At 38.6% G+C, this 20308-nt stretch overlaps 1 protein-coding gene across 1 annotated transcript; it reads left to right on the forward strand.

Annotated features, from left to right (window-relative positions):
• Window positions 1–5221: 5221 nt before the first annotated feature.
• LOC103104371 (zinc finger protein with KRAB and SCAN domains 1-like) lies at window positions 5222–14842 on the forward strand. Its single transcript, XM_056814416.1, has 2 exons — window positions 5222–5404; window positions 13370–14842. Exon 2 carries the CDS (start codon window positions 13390–13392, stop codon window positions 13855–13857), a length of 468 nt encoding a protein of 155 aa, XP_056670394.1. The 5' UTR covers window positions 5222–5404; window positions 13370–13389; the 3' UTR covers window positions 13858–14842.
• Window positions 14843–20308: the final 5466 nt, after the last annotated feature.

Genomic DNA, 20308 nt, shown 5'->3' on the forward strand with positions numbered 1-20308 from the left:
TGATTGAACAATGAAAAGTCCCCAACCCATACTTAAAGTGAAGAACCCTTAAGCTAGGTTTATTTTTAGATATAATACAAAAGGGTGCTAAGTACCTTGCAGATCAAATTAATCAAGGCAACTTGCAAAGGACAAGATTATTCTAATCAGGTGTGAATTACTCAAAAGTTTTAGTCTACTCAGGTATGAATTAAGAATGGTCATTCCTTTGGAAAATGTCTACTGTGATTGGTAGATGTACAAATTTAGGGGAGGTGACATAGGAGAAAATTTTCTTTAAAAGGAAGGAGCTGGAGGGCTCTGGAGTTGAGTTCAGCTTTGGTAGCTGAGTTGGAGCTGGGACTAGTTGGAGTAGCTTGGTCTCTTTGAACACTAGAGCTTTGCTTGGAAGGATCTTGGGGTGAGTGATAAAAGATTGACTAGTCTCTCTTAAGGCTCAGGCCTAGGCCATGTTGGTCTTGGCCCTTCATACTATATTTCTCTTATACTCTCTCCTTGTTCTTAATTTCTTAATTTGTATTAATTAAAATCTCCATAAAACCCAGCTGACTTGGGTATTTCATATTTTGGGAATTTTTCCCATGGCGACCACTTTATTTTTTAACATAAAACCAAGACATTAAAATTTATCTTTGCAGTTTTGCCAATTCACAGTCTTTAAACCATATTTTCACAGTCACAGTATAAGAAAACCACTCTTTTGTTTGTACGAAGGCCCAATAGGTCTTACTCCAACCTTTAATTTTGACCTTGTGAGTATCTACCTGCCTCATGTGTGTTTCCTGAAGACCATATATGGATTGGTTTTGTATTCTAATCCATTCTGCTATTTGTCTATGTTTTATGGGTAAGTTCATCCCATTCACGTTCAATGTTATGATTGCCATTTGTGATTTCCCCAGCATTTTGGTATCCTCCCCTAATTCTGACCTTTCTTCTTTTGCTATTATCTTTTAAACCAGTGGTTTACTTTAAATCAGTCCCCCTAGTCCCCTCCCTTGTTGTGCTTCCCTTTCTAGCCCCTTCCTTGTTCTTCCCTTCCCCTTCCCCCTCTCCTTCCCTCTGTTTTTATGTTTACTCCCCCCTTAGTTTTCCCTTCTCCCTTACTCTGTTGGATAAGATAGAATTCAAGATACAAATGTATCTAGATGCTCTTCCCTCTCTGAGTTGATTTTACTGAGAATAAGGTTTAAGTAATACCAATTAGCTCTCTTTTCCTCTCCTTCTTATAAGAGAATTCTTCCCCTCCCCTTACCGTATGTATCTTTCTGTGACAAAGATTGTTCTGTTTAATTTATTTCTATATCTTCAAGTATATCTTAATACCATGATTGATTCCCCCCTCCCTTTTTCTTTCTCTTTGTTTTCCCCCCATCAAATTGTGTTAGTGCCCCAATCTTTCCCTATGAGTGCTTCTTCTGATTACTCTATTAATACATACAATTTTTGAAAGTTACACATACATTTCCCCCAAATGTTAGTATATATAATTTGATCTAATTGTGGCTCTTATAAAAGAGAGTTTGAATAAAAGGGGGGGGGGAAAGCACTTTTCTCCTTTTCCCATTCTTTCATATTACTTTTTCATGTTTCTCTTGCTCTTTGTGTTTGGATGTCAATCATTCCACTGAATTCTGGTCTTTTCTTTACAAATACTTGGAAATTTTCTATTTTGTCGAATGCCCATACTATCCCCTGGAAGTATCAAGTCAGTTTCGGTGGGTAGCTGATTCTTTGCTGAAGACCCAGTTCTCTTGCCTTACTGAATATTGTGTTCCAGAGTTTGCAATTTTGTAGCATAGCTGCTGCTAGTTCTTGTGTGATGCTTATTGGAGCTCCTTTGTATCTGAAGTTTGTTTGTTTTTTTTCCCTAGCTTCTTGTAAGATTTTCCCCTTAGCTTGGAAGCTCTTGAGTTTTGCGATTACATTCATGGGGGTTGTCTTTTGCGGATTTAGTATAGAGGGTGTTCTATGAACTCTTTCGATTTCTATTTTGCCCCCTTGTTTGAGAACATCAGAGCAATTGTCTTCGATGATTTCTTGTAGTATGGCATCAAGGTTTTTGTTAATCTCTGTTTTTTTTTCAGGTAGAGCAATTGATTCTCAAATTGTCTCTCCTTCCTCTCTTTTCCTGGTCTGTCAGTGAGATATTTTATGTTTTCTTCTAATTCATTAATTTTTTGACTTTGCTTTATTAATTCTTGCTGTTTTTCAAGATCATTGTCTTCCAGTTCCTTAATTCTGGTCTTTAAGGTCTGGTTTTCCTTTTCAGTATGGTCTGCTCTTTTGTTTAAGGTTTCCAGCTGTACTTTAACATTGTATTAGAAACACTAGCAGTAGCAATTAGAGAAGAAAAAGAAATTGAAGGTATTGAAATAGGCAAGGAGAAGACCAAGTTATTCCTCTTGCAGATGATATGATGGTCTACTTAAAGAATCGAAGAGAATCAACAAAAAAGAAGCTAGCCAAAATAATCAACAACTTTAGCAAAGGATACAAAATAAACCCATATGAGTCATCAGCATTTCTATATATTTCCACCACATCTCAGTAGCAAGTATTTGAAAGAGAAATCCCATTCAAAATCACTGTAAAAAATAAAATACTTAGGAATCTATCTCCCCAGACAAACATGGGAACTATATGAACATAACTACAAAATACTCCACACAACTAAAACTAGACTGAAGCAATTGGAAAAACATTAACTGCTCATGGGTAGGATGAGCCAATATAATAAAGATGACCATCCTACCCAAACTTATCTATTTAGTGCCATCCCCTTTGCACTAAAATTTTTTTTTACTGATTTAGAAAAAAACATAACAAAGTTCATTTGGAAGAACAAAGGATCAAGGATATCCAAGGAAATAATGTAAAAAATACAAAGGAAGGTGGCCTTGCAATCCCAGATCTCAAACTGTATTATAAAGTAGTAGTCATCAAAACAATTTGGTACTGGGAAAGGGACAGAAAGGAGGAACAATGGAATAGACTTGGAGTAAGTGACCTCAGCAAGACAGTCTATGACAAACCCAAAGACCCCAGGTTTTCGGACAAAATCCCACTATTTGACGAAAACTGGAAGACAGTATGGGAGAGAGTAGGTTTGAATCAACAACTAACACCCTACACCAAGAAAAACTCAGAATGGGAGAATGAGTTGAACAAAAAGAAGGAAACTATAAGTAAATTAGGTGAACACTGAATAGTATACATGTCAAATCTTTGGGAAGGAAAAGACTTTAAAACCAAGCAAGACATAGAAAGAGTAATGAAATATAAAATAAATAATTTTGATTACATTAAATTAAAAAACTTTTGTACAACCAAAACCAATGTAACCAAAATTAGAAGGGAACCAACAAATTAGGAAACAATCTTCATAACAAAAACCTCTGACAAAGGTCTAATTACTCAAATTTATAAAGAGCTAAATCAATTGTACAAAAAATCAAGCCATTCTCCAATTGATAAATGGGCAAGGGACATGAATATGCAGTTTTCAGCCAAAGAAATCAAAGCTATTAAGAAGCACATGAACTAGAGATGGGAGGTCCTAGGTTCAAATCTGGCCTCAGACACTTCCCAGATGTGTGACCCCGGCAAGTCACTTGACCCCCATTGCCTACCCTTACCACTCTTCTGCCTTGGAGCCAATACACAGTATTGACTCCAAGATGGAAGGTAAGGGTTTTTAGAAAAAAAAAAAGCACATGAAAAAGTGCTCTCATAATCAGAGAGATGCAAATCAAAACACCTCTGAGGTATCACCTCACACCTAGTGGATTGGCTAACATGACAGCTATGGAAAGTAATGAATGCTGGAGGGGATGTGGCAAAGTTGGGACACTAATTCATTGCTGGTGGAGTTGTGAATTGATCCAACCATTCTGGAGGACAATTTGGAACTATGCCCAAAGGGTGCTAAAAGACGGTCTGCCCTTTAATCCAGCAATAGCACTGCTGGGTTTGTACCCCAAAGAGAGAATAAGGAAAAAGACTTGTAGAAGAACATTCATAGCTCCATTCTTTGTGGTGGCAAAAAACTGGAAAATGAGGGGATGCCCTTCAATTGGGAATGACTGAACAAATTGTAGTATATGTTGGTGATGGAATACTATTGTGCTCAAAGGAATAATGAACTGGAGGAATTCCATGGAGAATGGAACGACCTCCAGGAAGTGATGCAGAGTGAGAGGAGCAGAGCCAGGAGAACATTGTGCACAGAGACTGATACACTGTGGTACAGTTGAAAGTAAAGGACTTCTCCATTAGTCTCTATGCAATGCCCCTGAGCAACCTGCAGGGATCAAGTTAAAAAAACACTACCCTCAAGCAGAGGACCAACAGTGGTAGTAAAAACACTGAGGAAAGGCAACAGCTTGACTACAGGGGTGGAGGGGATATGATGGGGGAAAGACTCTAAAGGAACACCCTAGTGCCAAAGGCAATAACATGGAAATGAGTGCAGGTCGAGGACACATGTGACACCCAGAGGAATCATGCATCTCCAATGGGAAGGGGGGGGGAGGAAAAATGATCTTTATTTCTAATGAATAATGTTTGAAATGACCAAATAAAATGAGTTTTAAATATTAAAAAGAAGAAGAAGAAAGTACAGCCAGGGCTTGACTGGCACATTTGGGATGAGGGGTTTTCCCTCTCATTTTGGTTGAAGCAGGAGAATTGCGTATGGAGCCTGGGGCTCAGAGTGCTAAGGAGAAAGAAAGAAAAGATCTTTTTAAACATGTTTTTGAGATGCACAGAAATCCAGAACCAGAAGGCATTGCTGACCAGCAGGATAGCCTTTAATGCTACATGTGGATTTATTGTTTTAGTTTGTATTTATTTTGTTTGGAATTTTTTAATTGTCGGGAAATGTGTATTGTCCTGATTATGATAGACCTTTGGATGGCTAGCCTTTGTGTACATGGAATTTTGACCAATCTTGTCTTGGATTACAACATAGAGTCCCTCTACATTTCCTTACCTGCCTGATTTTCCATTTCTTCTTGACTGATCATTTGTAGCCTGCAGACTGAGACTTCTGGAACTTTGCATATGATGGCAGATTTTTGACATACTGATTGATTTTAAAATTTGTTTTTATCTTCCTCTTTTTCAATAAAATTTCTTTTTTCTTTTTTTTTTGATGAGGAATTACTGTCTGATAGAGGGAAAAGGTTGGAATAGTATGAGAAACTGAAGTGTTCTGAAAACAGAAGAAATGCAAAAAAATTTTATTTTAAAACTTTTGAATTCTCAGATAGCTCTTTGAACTCAGCTCTTTTTTCTGTCCGTGTTGCAGGGATTCCCGTTTCCAAATTATATTTGTTCTTCCTGTTGAAGAGAGAAGATGTACAGAATGAAGAGGGAGAAGCTGGGACAGGCACTTGTATAGGTGAGTCCTTGAAAAGCAGCTGCTCCATCAGCATTAACTTTTCTACCCCTCCTTGTAGATTAATGGTCTTGATGGGATCAGTCCTGGGTCTAGGCAATGAGTCAGTAGCATTGATTAAGCATTTCCTGTGGTCTGATCCTGAGGATAGAAGGGGGATAGAGATCCAAGTCCCCTCAATAATTTACTTCCCACAAAGAGAATGGAAGAGGCAGGCCATGCTGTCAGGAACCTCAATATCTAGAAAAAAAGCATAGAAATAGTTCGAGAAGCAGCAGCAGATCATGAACCACACTCTTAGGTAATCTTGGGAAAAGACAGTGTTTTGGAATGGAAATCCATTTAGTTCAACAGGAAATAAGGGAATGGACACATGATGACATTAACAGATTAAGAAAGAGTAGAATTAGGGAGTGAATAGTCAAAATAAAATTAACAATGAAAAAACTAATAGCTGTCTTTTACTCAGCACCTACTCTATGTCAGGCATTTTCTAAATCTTATTTGATCCTCACAAACCTGAGGAGGTTGGAGTTATTATGATGTTCATTTTACAGACGAAGAAGCAGAAGCTGACTTGTCCAGGGTCACAGTACTAGCCAGGTTCTGTGGTGGGATTAGAACTCAGGTCTTCTTGACCTTGCTTGGTGTTCTGCCCACTGAACCACTTGCTGTATTCTCATTTTTATGTAGAAAACTGAGCGTGCTCATACATATATGAGAGAGAAAATAGGAGGTGAATTGTTGAAGTTCTTTTACTGAGGGATGGAAATTCATTCTTTGTTTTTAGCTCCCCAACCAATCAACAAAATGAATTGATAATATATTTAAAGGTGCAATTTTCTATTGGATCATTACAAGTAATGTATTGAATGATAAATTTACACGGAGGTTACTTGTACATTATATTTTTCCTTTTTTAAAAGTGTTAATGAATAAGCAGTTAGATGGCTCAATGGATCAATAGGCAGACATAGAGATAGGTGGTTCTGTGTTAAGATCTGATGTTAGACCCTTCTTATCTGTGTGACCCTGGACAATTCATTTAACCCCAGTTGCCTGGCCCTTAATGCTCTTCTGTTTTGGAACTGATACTTAATATTGATTTTAAGTCAGAAGCTAAAGGGTTTTAAAAAAATGTTTAGATCTAAGACAACGTTTTTAAGTATAGAATTTCTTCAAACATAACCTTCTCCTTTCTTCCACTGGTAACTGGTTATTCTCTCATTGGAACTCTAGTGAATGGCTAAATAGTGTTGCCCATTAGTGCCTTTGAGAAGCTTCTAGATAGAAGAATAATACCATGAGCCAAGGATGAGTTCTGATCAGAAAACCAGCTTTGCATTGCAATTAGGGGCAATTCAAGGTCTGTTTTTGGAGAACAGTGGTGGTGGTCCATAATGGTCTCATAATGGCCTCACTGTGCATGGCTATCCATCAGGGTTTTCAAAGAGACTGCTACAAGAATGCAAATCCATGAAACATCTTGGTCTAGTGATTTCAGCTTTCATGAGTTGTTATTCCAAGATATCCCAGATATGAAAAAGCTAATCTAGTGTAGTCTTAGCCATCCAGTGAAAGCCTGTGGCTTTTTGCATATGTTATAGTGAAATTACGACTCTGGCCCTTATAATTTAATTAAGTTTATTAGAATTACTTGGATAGGCAAAAGATGAGAAATATGTAGAAAGATAGAATAAAATCGTCTAATCTAGCTCTCATGTGGATGTTTACAGTGTGATATTCAGCAGCATCTTCCTTGGCTAGACACCAGAGACAGAGAAAACAGCACTTCCTTGTTCACCCCTCTTATCTTCTCTCTTTACTCCTGGTTCAAATGTAGAGTGATGTCTGGATCAAGTTCAAAGTCATTTAGCCTACATTAGCTCATGTACGTAGGTGACCAGCCTAGGTGACATAAATGTCGTAGCTCCAGGGATACAAGGATGAAGGCAGGACTGCAACCCCCCAAAGACCCTAGTAGAAGGGTATAAATTCTCTTCATGTAACCCCCCTTTGATTATTTGGCATACCAGCATGGTAAATCTCCATTGGGTTCTTAAGGAGATGAACATGTCAGGTCTCCTCAATGAATCGTTACACATGTGTACTAGGGATATCTAAAATATTGCACCTTACAAAGAGGGAATTACAACAATTTGGGAGATACAAGGGAAAAAAGAAAAAAGAGAGAAAACAAAAAATGATTGATAGGCACATTGACAAAAAGCCGATTAGGGGGCACTGCGCTTTGGCATAAGAATTTACATTCAGAATGATAGGTTCAACCCCATTCAGTTCAGTTTATCATATCCCAGACTTCATTTTGGATCTTTTGATGTAATATGTGGGTTTCTGTAGGCATTCTTATGATATCTTTTCCAGAAGATTCACTTTCTTGATTCAAGGTGTTGGTGATCTTCTTTTCCTAAAAATAGCTTTAAAAGATCTTGAAACTTGGGTTTTAGCATAATTATGCAATCCCCCCTTGGGAAGGTGTTGACCAACATCAGAACCACCCCAGGAGACATAGCTGAGCTATGAAGTATATGAAGCAATTCCTAAAACAAAACAATACAACCTCAAAACCCCAAAACCAAGAAAAGAATTTTTTAAAATCTAGATAAAAATACATATCAAAATCCTATGTATATAAAATTACCAGCAAAACTCAATCATAACGGGTCCTTGAATCACCAGTGAGGCCTAATTGAAGTAGCTTATATCTTACAAACATGCAGGACAATTGCTGCAATGTTGTACTTACCCAGGGTCATCAGGAACTAAGGAAAATTGCCATAGTATAAAAGAGATAAGGGGACAAAGTGTGAGGTAAAAGGGAACTACAATTCCCTGGTCTGATTTTACCTTCTATCTCAGGGAGAGGTGAGCCAGAATGAAAACCAAAAGAAGACTGTAAATATTAAAAACTGTAAAGGCCTGAACTGTAAAGGTTTTGACCAAAATTGTAATGGATAATTTTTAGTGTTTTGTTTTAAAATCTAAATTAAGTGGTCTCCATGGGAAATTCCCAAATATGAAAAACAACCAGAAACTCATCTTGCACATGCCATGTGACAATGGGTTAGCCAAACAAAGGCATAATACAAGGATTCCTCACTCAAAAGTGAGCTCAATTTCTTCTCTAACATGGCCATGATCCACAGTGTGTGTACATAATTTTTTCACGAGGTAAAACTTGTTATAAACAGTAGTAAAACAGCTAATACAAATTCTAAAAAGTACTGTAATTCCCAAAATTATGAGTCCATTTGATTATAGTAGCAAACCAGTACCCTGCAGCCATGAGTCTCTACAGCAGCTTGTGTGACATTTAAAATCCTTTCAGGCTCATGGATGTTTGTCACAATTTCCCCAGATCTCTTTACATAAGAACAACAAAATTGATTAATAAAGGCACATGTACCTCCTGATGCAACTGTAAGCATGTCAAGGGCCAGCTGATGTTATAGAACTGTTTTTGCTAAGGAGTCAGTCTCTTCTTGTAGGAAAGAGATGGCCTCCGCTGTTTGAGAGATGGCTTGAGCTGTGTCTTGAGACAATCTTTCAACCTCAGCTGAGATGTTTCTAACAGAGTCTATTACTGCCATCATTCCAAAGATTGGCAGGAGTGGGCAGAAAAACCTCTATACTGTTGATGAGGATGCTGCTGAATTTGACCTTGGCCTCTTGGGTCTAGAATGCCACCAAGACCCCAGATTTCTGGCCATGGACTTGTCTACCTGACCAATATAGTGATTGTGCACTGAGAGAGATGGAATAACATAAGCCCAACGACAAGTAGCATACCATCTCAGGAAGAGTAGAATAAGCTGAAGAATTACAAACGTAAAACTGTCTGGGGCTCACCAAACCCCATGGGAAATCCTCCACTGGGATGAGACCATAACAGTCATAAAAGACATGTACTTATGTGTCCCGTCCATCGCATTTCTAAGCTTTGCTCTAGCACACATGAATGTGGAGGTAGGAATGGAATGGTGAGGTTACACTTCACTTTGTCACCCATATACTTACTGGTACGTAACGGGCCCATATCTCTTGTCAGACACTAGTCAAAGGTAGGGAAATGATCAGTCTGAGGATATGGTGGTCCTAGATATCTAAAAAACACTTCTGAAGACCGATTCAAATCAACTGTTATTTTCAGTTCCTTAAATTCATCAAAGGTTACTGATACAGGTTGTAACCTTTTTGATGGAGTCCATCCATCATCATCTATGTAACAGTTAAAAAAGCTAAAAGGAGCAAAAGGCTATTTGAGTAATATATGACCTTCCTATGGTGCAAACTCTGGTCACGTCTCGTTCCTATGGACTGGAATTGTTGCCCATGACAAAACAGAGTTCTGATGGATCCAGGGACAGACCCAGCATCCATTGGGACCAATGGCTTTGCCATGAAAAGAGTTTGTCCAACTTGTCTATGGACTTTTATAATGGCATTATCCCTAGTCTAATCATAGGATGAAGATACAAATAAGGACAATGTAACAACATATAGCTATTAATGAAAACATATTAACTGAAAGTAACATTAGATTAATATGTAAACTTAAGGGCAAAATTAAAGCTAAAGAAAAACCAGCAAATGCATTATATGTGATAGGATGTCACTCAGTGTCAGTAGAGAGTACCCGTTTTACATGCAAGGATTGTATCCAAGAGACTTGTTTCTCTGATTTAGGTAGCTGTTGTAGTGGTTAACAGTACTTTATTTACACCTTGTCTTCTGGGTGTAGATCTGTATTTAAGATTGCATTACAGATTTCTTCACTGTGGAGAGGATAACAGTGAGGTCTGAACAGGCTTAAAATTCACCTCCAGACTCCTTGAGGTCCCTTCCCCTCCCGAGTATCATCATACATCTTGATTCCTTTGGCCATACCTCTAGCCATCACTTTGGTCATTCTGACCATTTCTCTGTGGTGCTCCACCATAATTACAGATTCCTTGAGGAGTATTATGAATTGAGTTATAATTTATTCATTATAATCACTGAACTTATTAGAGGATCTATTATTATTATTGTTGTTGTTATTATTATTATTTCTCCACCTTTTGTTTCTCATTCTACAACTCATAGCTACATGACCTTGTTTCCCACAAAAAGAACATGGCATTGGTTGCTTGATGGATTCTTTTAAAGGTGCTATGACCTCTGTTTGTCTTTCAGCTCTTTCTTTTATTTGTTTTTATAATTCATATTTTTTCTTCTTTAATTTCACCTCTTACTCAGTTTTTTCCTTTCAAAATCTCTCCAGTTCCTCTTTTTCAGCTTTCTCTCTATTTCATCTTTCACAGCCCTCAAAGACATGCTGGTGTCCTCTTTAGCTTTTCTGTGTCCATGATGGGCCAGTCTTGGCAATTGTTCTTAAAATAGTCCTTAATCTCTCAGGAATGATTCTTTACAAAATGAATCCTTATGAGTCTGGCATCTATCCCTCTGGAGACATCCATGCCAAGATACCTAGAACCTAGTTTAACTGTCATAGAACTGTCATAAAACTGAAATGGTCTCTTATTCTCTCCCTGTCTGAGGTCATCGAATTTAGTCCAATCACTTGGCCTGTCAGAGCAAGCTTTCGTTCCCTTTAATAATATATTTCTACTCTCACATAGATGGATGTAATCTTTGCTTGAATTAAAATTTCATTTCAGGTTTTCTAGGTGCCAACATACTGTATCATCATTTTGAGACTTAGTTACAATGGAAAAGATTATGTTCCTTTCACCACCCATTAACCCATTAAAATAGAATGAAGTAATTCTATAACATCTGATTCCTCCATGTTTGCCAAAAATGTAATAATTAAAATTAGGAGACTAGCCATAAATAAATATTTTTATTAATCAAAGATAGTAGGGGAAAAAGAAAGATGGAAAAATAAGAGTGAGAAATATAAAGGTACTTTCCTTATTGCTTCATTTAGATGGCTATTCTATGGCCTCCTAGAGGGCCCCTAGCCACCCTCACAGGCAGGTCTGGTTAGCAACAAACATGGAGGAGAAGAGGCCAAAATTCACTCATACCTCACTTTATCAAATTTATTCTCCTATTTATTCTTCACTAACTCTCACACATGACATCTCTCGAGCCAGCCATGCTTTCTAATTTGATCTTGGCTCCCAGTGGTGCTGTGCAGGGGAAGATTGCCCATCCCCCTTCTCTCTTGATATTCTTGAGTCCATTGCTGGCTTTTTCTAGCTGCCATTCTATCCTCATAAGCTAATCTACCCCATGATTTCCCTCACATAGTCCTTGCTTCCAAGTCCCATGTGAGGTACATGTAGAGAAAGGGGGAAGGGCATATTTCCTTTCACAATCTCCCCTTTTATTCTTTGGGAGACCAGCATGCTAAATCTCCTCACTTGGGTGTTCTAGGAGATTTAACATGACACATCTCCCCCCATTGAATCGTTCTACATATGGAGCCTGTATATTTAAAGATTCTCTTATTAGAGGTAGCTCCAGGAATGCAGTGTCTTGGGCAGGACCCTAGGAGAGAGCTTTAATGATCTTCTCACACCTAAATGTTCAACCTTCCCAGAAGTTTGGAAAGAATTTGATGTGCACTTGGGTAACAGAAAGGACATGGTGCCCATAGTCAGAAGCTGTCAGGGATTAATCTAATCACTGCATGAACCCCAAAAGCATTATATCCTCCACTATAATGGTTAGAATCACTACAGAAAGAAATTTATTAAAGTTGAAACATGCACATGCTTATCCCAGAGGAAAAACAGCTTCCTAACAAAACTGGCCAACTCTTTACTGTTTGAGGTGCCAGTCACACATTTTGAACTCAGATCTCTTGGGTTACAGTGGGAACCGCCAAGGAACCAATAATTCAGAAGAGTGGGAATGTTTAGGCAATGGGGTTGAGTGACTTGCCCAGGGATGACACAACTAGGAAGTGTTTCAGGGTCAGATTTGAACTCAGGATTTCCCATCTCTAGACCTGACGCTTTATCCACTGAACTACCCAGATGCTCCCCAATGTCTTTCTTTTTTTTAAATGGTGTTTATTATAAGGAATCTTTTTATTTTAGTGATCAGTGGCATTTAAGGATGAATTTTTTTAAAAGAAATAAGTAATGAGTATTCCAAAAAAGTAAATTCCTCATGGCTCAGGTCAATAGAAAAATGTAGTGTTGGCATTCATCATGTGATGTCAGTTACTGTAACAGAAAAGATGAGATTGAACATGATCCCTTAGAAAATTACATTATGGGAGACAGCTGGGTGGCTCAGTGGATTGAGAGCCAGGTCTAGAGGCAGGCGGTCCTAGGTTCAAATCTGGCCTCAGACACTTCCTAGCTGTGTGGCCCTTGGTAAGATACTTGACCCCCATTGCCTAGCCTTTACTGCTCTCTTCTGCCTTGGAACCAATACACAGTATTGATTCCAAGATGGAAGGTCAGGGTTTAAAGAAAAAAAAAGAAGAGAGAAAATTATATTATGCTTACAAATGATACATCATGAAATAATATAAATCTTCTGTATATATGCACCAAGTAGTGTAATTATTTGTGAAGAGAGGACTGAGAGTACAGACAGTCAAAGTGAAAAAGAAAGACTGAATGTAGAGACAACGTTATGGAGTTTGAGTTCTAGTCTCAGCTTTTAGGATTTTGTTCAAGTCACTCAGACACTCTGAGCTCATGGCCTGAGCTGTGAATGCAATGAGAATGCTTCCCCTGCCTGTGCTCCAAGTTTCTTGTGAGGATCTAAAATGAATGTGAGTAAAACTCTTCATCAGTGAAGTCTTCCTTTAGTTGTGAGCTAATGGCACGTTGAAATGATTGATTCTGACCATTTGTGTTTGTAGACTTTTCTCTTTGCCTGGGGAAATAGAATGAAAGTCAGTTTTTATTCTGCCAGTGGAGGAAAAGGGATGTATATGTGTCGAGGTGACTATGCGTGTGTGTTGTTTGTTTCTTTCAGAAGGAAAGATCAGACTTGAAATGAAAGAGATGACTGCAGAGTTAAGCCATTCTGGGGAAGAAACTCAGAAGCAAAGATGCATTGGTGATGGTGCCTGTGATTCCACTTGGAGAGAAAACTTGGATGTACATCAGAAAATCCACACTGGAGGGAAACCTTACGAATGTAATCAATGTGGTAAAACATTTGCAAAGAGGGCCACTCTCACCGTACATCAGAGAATCCACACTGGAGAGAAACCTTATGAATGTAATCTCTGTGGAAAGGCTTTTACATACGAGTCTCGTCTTACTGTACATAAGAGAATCCACACTGGAGAGAAACCTTTTGAATGTAATCAGTGTGGAAAAGCTTTTATAGGGAGGAACAAGCTTACTATACATCAGAGAATCCACACTGGAGAGAAATCTTATGACTGTTACCGGCTTAGTAAAGCCCACACTCAAAAGTCAACCCTTATTTCCCCTCAGGCACTGCCAAATCAGTAAACAGCAGTCCTTGGGGGCAGCTGTGTGGATCCCAGCCATACCTTTGAGAACGTTTGCTCTACTGATGACCCTGGGGTCAAGATGCTGAATAAAGGAAGATTGCAGGGACCCTGGACTGGCCCTGGACGTGGGGCTTCAGCACATTGATCAGACATGGTCCAAGGCTTTGCCTAATGATGGAGGAGCACACAAGTAAGAGAAATGGTTTTGTCTTATTTGGAAATAATCCAATGCTAAGGTTTACATAATTCAAGCTGAATCCCTTTCTTTTTCCCGATGGAATCATGAGTATGATTATCACTTCAATTTAGGAAGATGAGAAATAGAGACTGCTTGGTGCCTCATAGCATGAGGCTTCAGGGGCCTAGAAGGGAGCCTCCGTGATCTTCAGTGTTAGGTATAATCATTTAAAGGTGATTAGGTACAAGAAAAAGATAGTGAGATACTGAAGCCAGAGCGTGCATTAACTACTAGGAAAGACATCCGAATGCAGAAAGGAGTTGGAGATTGGGGCCTCATATCAGCCCGGGCCGAGTCTGTTAGTTAGTAAACATTAATGAAGCACCTACTATGGTCTAGCCTCTGAGTACACAAAGGGAAACAAAAGATAGTCCCTGTTGTCAGAGCTCAGAATCTAGTATACAAACATAGTGATAGTCAAGAAGCAGTAATGTAACAGTTAAAATTTAGGAATATGGGGAGACTGAGGCAGGTTGAAATTAGTTTCTCTCTGGAAGGAGTATTATACTTTTTAGAGGCTTATTAAGGATTAAGGATTAAAGAATATACAAGTAAGAAACGTGCCTAGGCCAGAGGCCTAGACAAAATAACCTCACATCACGGAAGAGACGCGTCTGCTCCAAAACAGAAGTCCAAAAAGGGACGAGAGAGAGCCCCAAAAATCGTTGCCACCAGCTTAAATCCTTCCTCGATCTGGGCCCACCTCAGAATTCCTGTGAGATTACAAAGCTTTTGGGGAAGTGGAGCAAAGACTTGTGGGGATTGTAGTCCTGTATTCGAATCTATTTTTCACATTTCTCCGTTTGATCGTTTTCAAAAAAAATTAATTTTTTTCCAAAGGATCATGAAAACATAATCAATTTAAAGATTACAATAATTTGAGGATAAGAGAAAGAAAAAAGGACTTCCGGTCAAGATGGCGGCTTAGAGAAGGCTAAAGTTCAGATCTCCGGAAAACCCTTCCCGACCGATCTCAAACTATAAGCTCCTAAGGCGCCGAAATTCAAGACGATCAACAGCATAGACCCTGGGAATCCTCTTCCTGGACCTGGACCTGGATCAGAAGGTACGGCCCCCCTCAAAAGCCAGAACCCGAGATCACTTGGACCTAAGGGGTAGGAGCTCAGAGTCCAAGGCTCCGGGAAGCCGCAGCCCGGCCCCACTCAGAGAGCAGGGTTGTCTGAAACAACAGCAACCCTCAGGGCCTTCTATCCAAGTCCCAGTGAAAGTCACTGCACTCGGAGCTCCCCCCTCAGAGAGCAGGCTTGTCTGAAACAATAGCAACCCTCAGGGCGGGCAAGACAGCCTCACGGGCAGGATCCTGCTATCCAAGTCTCAGTGAAAGTCACTGCCCTCGGAGCTCCGGGAAGCCGCAGCCCATCCCCCCGCAGGCCGAGGAAACAGCCTCACGGCCAGCTATTCTGAAGGCAACTTCCGGAAAGCAACCCGACCCAGAGAGCCGGGGGAGAGTGTGGCCTCCTGGTCCGACCCTTCCATTCCAGTTCGAGTGAAAGTCATTGCCTTAAGGCATACTCAGTTTAACCCAGGGAAAGCTCATAGAACCGACAATTTGCCCAGGACTAAAGCCTCTGAACACCAGACAGAGATAAGAAAAGCTAATCCTCCACATTCAGAGATGGCAAACTCCACAGAAGCACAGAAGCCCCCAAATCCCAAGAAAAATAAGAAGAAAGGGGCGACTTTGGACACATTCTATGGAGCCAAAATACAAAATACAGAGGAGATAGAAGATGATATACAAGAAAATTCTCCAAAATCGTCCAAGGGAAATGGAAACTCTCCACAAACCCATGAAGAATTTGAATCAGAAATGACCAAAAAGATGGAAGCCTTCTGGGAGAAAAAGTTGGAAATAATGCAAAAGAAATTCACGCATCTACAAAACCAGTGTGATGAAACTGAAAAGGAAAACCAGGCTTTAAAGGCCAGAATCAGGCAGCTGGAAGACAACGATCGTGTAAAAGAGCAAGAATTAATAAAGCAAAGCCAAAATACCAAGAAATTAGAAGAGAACATAAAATATCTCACCGACAAGGTGACAGATCTGGAAAATAGAGGGAGAAGAGATAATTTAAGAATAATTGGACTCCCAGAAAAGCCAGAAATAAACACTAAACTCAACATCGTGATACAAGATATAATCAAAGAAAATTGCCCAGAGATTCTAGAACAAGGGGGCAATACAGCCACTGACAGAGCTCACAGAACACCTTCTACACTAAACCCCCAAAAGACAACTCCCAGGAATGTAATTGCCAAATTCCAAAGCTACCAAACAAAAGAAAAAATCCTGAAGGAAGCCAGAAAAAGACAATTTAGATACAAAGGAATGCCAATAAGGGTCACACAAGACCTTGCAAGTTCTACTCTGAATGATCGTAAGGCATGGAACATGATCTTCAGAAAGGCAAGAGAGCTGGGTCTCCAACCAAGAATCAGCTACCCAGCAAAACTGACTATATACTTCCAAGGGAAAGTATGGGCATTGAACAAAATAGAAGACTTCCAACTTTTTGCAAAGAAAAGACCAGAGCTCTGTGGAAAGTTTGATGCCGAAAAACAAAGAGCAAGGAATACCTGAAAAGGTAAATATTAAGGAAAGGGAGAAAATGTTATCTTCTTCTTTTACTCAAACTCTCTTCTATAAGGACTACATTTATATCAATCTATGTATACTAATATGTGGGGAAAATGTAATGTATAAATAGGGGGTAAAGAAAGACCAAATGGAATAATCTTTCTCACACAAAGATTCACATGGGAAGGGGAGGGGAAGAAAACTCCTATAAGAAGGAGAGGAAGAGAGGGTTTTTTTTACTTAAACCTTAATCTCAAGGAAATCAACTCTGAGAGGGAAAAACATCCAGATCCATTGGGATCTTGAATTCAATCTTACCCAACAAGGGTAGGGAGAAGGGAAAACCAAGGGGGGGAGGGGGAGAGGGAGAACAAAAAGGGAGGGAAAGAGAGGGGGGAGGGGCAGGGAACAAAAAGGGAGGGACTAAAAAGGGAAACATCAAGGGAGGGGACAAGGAGGACTGATTCAAAGTAAATCACTGGACTAAAAGGTAGAGCTGAAGAAGAAAAGGTTAGAATTAGGGAAGGCAATCAAAATGCCAGGGAGTCCACAAATGACAATCATAACTTTGAACGTGAATGGGATGAACTCACCCATAAAACGTAGACGAATAGCAGAATGGATTAGAATCCAAAACCCTACCATATGTTGTCTTCAAGAAACACACATGAGGCGGTTTGACACCCACAAGGTCAGAATTAAAGGATGGAGTAAGACCTTCTGGGCCTCAACTGATAGAAAGAAGGCAGGAGTTGCAATCATGATATCTGATAAAGCCAATGCAAAAATAGACCTGATCAAAAGGGATAGGGAAGGTAATTATATTTTGTTAAAAGGGACTGTAGACAATGAGGAAATATTAATCAACATGTATGCACCAAATAATATAGCACCCAAATTTCTAATGGAGAAACTAGGAGAATAGAAGGCAGAAATAGACAGTAAAACCATATTAGTGGGAGACTTAAACCAACCATTATCAAATTTAGATAAATCAAATCAAAAAATAAATAAGAAAGAGGTAAAACAAGTGAATGAAATCTTAGAAAAATTAGAATTAATAGACATATGGAGAAAAATAAATAGGGATAAAAAGGAATACACCTTCTTCTCAGCACCACAGGGCACATTCACAAAAATTGACCATACATTAGGTCACAGAAACATAGCACACAAATGCAGAAAAGCAGAAATAATGAATGCAGCCTTCTCAGATCACAAGGCAATAAAAATAATGATTAGTAATGGTACATGGAAAACCAAATCTAAAACCAATTGGAAATTAAACAATATGATACTCCAAAACCGTTTAGTTAAAGAAGAAATCATAGAAACAATTAATAATTTCATTGAGGAAAATGACAATGACGAAACATCCTTTCAAACCTTTTGGGATGCAGCCAAAGCGGTAATCAGAGGTAAATTCATATCCCTGAATGCTTATATTAACAAACAAGGGAGAGCAGAGATCAATCAATTGGAAATGCAAATGAAAAAACTCGAAAGCGATCAAATTAAAACCCCCCCAGCAGAAAACCAAACTAGAAATCCTAAAAATTAAGGGAGAAATTAATAAAATCGAAAGTGATAGAACTATTGATTTAATAAATAAGACAAGAAGCTGGTACTTTGAAAAAACAAACAAAATAGACAAAGTACTGGTCAATCTAATTAAAAAAAGGAAAGAAGAAAAGCAAATTAACAGCATTAAAGATGAAAAGGGGGACATCACCTCTGAGGAAGAGGAAATTAAGGCAATCATTAGAAATTACTTTGCCCAATTATATGGCAATAAATACACCAATTTTGGAGAAATGGATGAATATATAGAAAAATACAAACTGCCTAGACTAACAGAAGAGGAAATAGAATTCTTAAATAATCCCATATCAGAAAATGAAATCCAACAAGCCATCAAAAAACTTCCTAAGAAAAAATCCCCAGGGCCTGATGGATTCACCAGTGAATTCTATCAAACATTCAGAGAACAGTTAATCCCAATACTATACAAACTATTTGACATAATAAGCAAAGAGGGAGTTCTACCAAACTCCTTTTACTACACAAACATGGAACTGATTACAAAACCAGGCAGGTCAAAAACAGAGAAAGAAAACTATAGGCCAATCTCCCTAATGAATATAGATGCAAAAATCTTAAATAGGATACTAGCAAAAAGACTCCAGCAAGTGATCAGAAGGATCATTCACCATGATCAAGTAGGATTCATACCAGGGATGCAGGGCTGGTTCAACATTAGGAAAATCATCCACATAATTGACCACATCAACAAGCAAACTAGCAAGAACCACATGATTATCTCAATAGACGCAGAAAAAGCCTTTGATAAAATATAACACCCATTCCTATTAAAAACACTAGAAAGCATAGGAATAGAAGGGTCATTCCTAAAAATAATAAACAGTATATATCTAAAACCATCAGCTAATATCATCTGCAATGGGGATAAACTAGATGCATTCCCAATAAGATCAGGAGTGAAACAAGGATGCCCATTATCACCTCTACTATTTGACATTGTACTATAAACACTAGCAGTAGCAATTAGAGAAGATAAAGGAATTGAAGGCATCAAAATAGGCAAGGAGGAAACCAAGTTATCACTCTTTGCGGATGACATGATGGTCTACTTAAAGAATCCTAGAGATTCAACCAGAAAGCTAATCGAAATAATCAACAACTTTAGCAAAGTTGCAGGATACAAAATAAACCCACATAAATCATCAGCTTTTCTATATATCTCCAACACAGCTCAGCAGCAAGAACTAGAAAGAGAAATCCCATTCAAAATCACCTTAGACAAAATAAAATACCTAGGAATCTACCTCCCAAGACAAACACAGGAACTATATGAACACAACTACAAAACACTCGCCACACAACTAAAACTAGACTTGAGCAAATGGAAAAACATTAACTGCTCATGGATAGGACGAGCCAATATAATAAAAATGACCATCCTGCCCAAACTTATTTATCTATTTAGTGCCATACCCATTGAACTACCAAAATACTTCTTCACTGATTTAGAAAAAACCATAACAAAGTTCATTTGGAAGAACAAAAGATCAAGGATATCCAGGGAAATAATGAAAAAAAACACATATGATGGGGGCCTTGCAGTCCCTGACCTTAAACTATATTACAAAGCAGCAGTCATCAAAACAATTTGGTACTGGCTAAGAAACAGAAAGGAAGATCAGTGGAATAGACTGGGGGAAAGCGACCTCAGCAAGACAGTATACGATAAACCCAAAGATCCCAGCTTTTGGGACAAAAATCCACTATTCGATAAAAACTGCTGGGAAAATTGGAAGACAGTGTGGGAGAGACTAGGAATAGATCAACACCTCACACCCTACACCAAGATAAATTCAAAATGGGTGAGTGACTTAAACATAAAGAAGGAAACCATAAGTAAATTGGGTAAACACAGAATAGTATACATGTCAGACCTTTGGGAGGGGAAAGGCTTTAAAACCAAGCAAGACATAGAAAGAATCACAAAATGTAAAATAAATAATTTTGACTACATCAAACTAAAAAGCTTTTGTACAAACAAAACCAATGTAACTAAAATCAGAAGGGAAA

Source organism: Monodelphis domestica, chromosome 2 (assembly GCF_027887165.1).
Source record: "Monodelphis domestica isolate mMonDom1 chromosome 2, mMonDom1.pri, whole genome shotgun sequence".
Taxonomy (NCBI): Eukaryota; Metazoa; Chordata; class Mammalia; order Didelphimorphia; family Didelphidae; genus Monodelphis; species Monodelphis domestica.

Bases quoted from the DNA above. Each gene is read 5' to 3' on its own strand.
- LOC103104371 (XM_056814416.1), top strand. From the start codon at position 13,390: ATGAAAGAGATGACTGCAGAGTTAAGCCATTCTGGGGAAGAAACTCAG.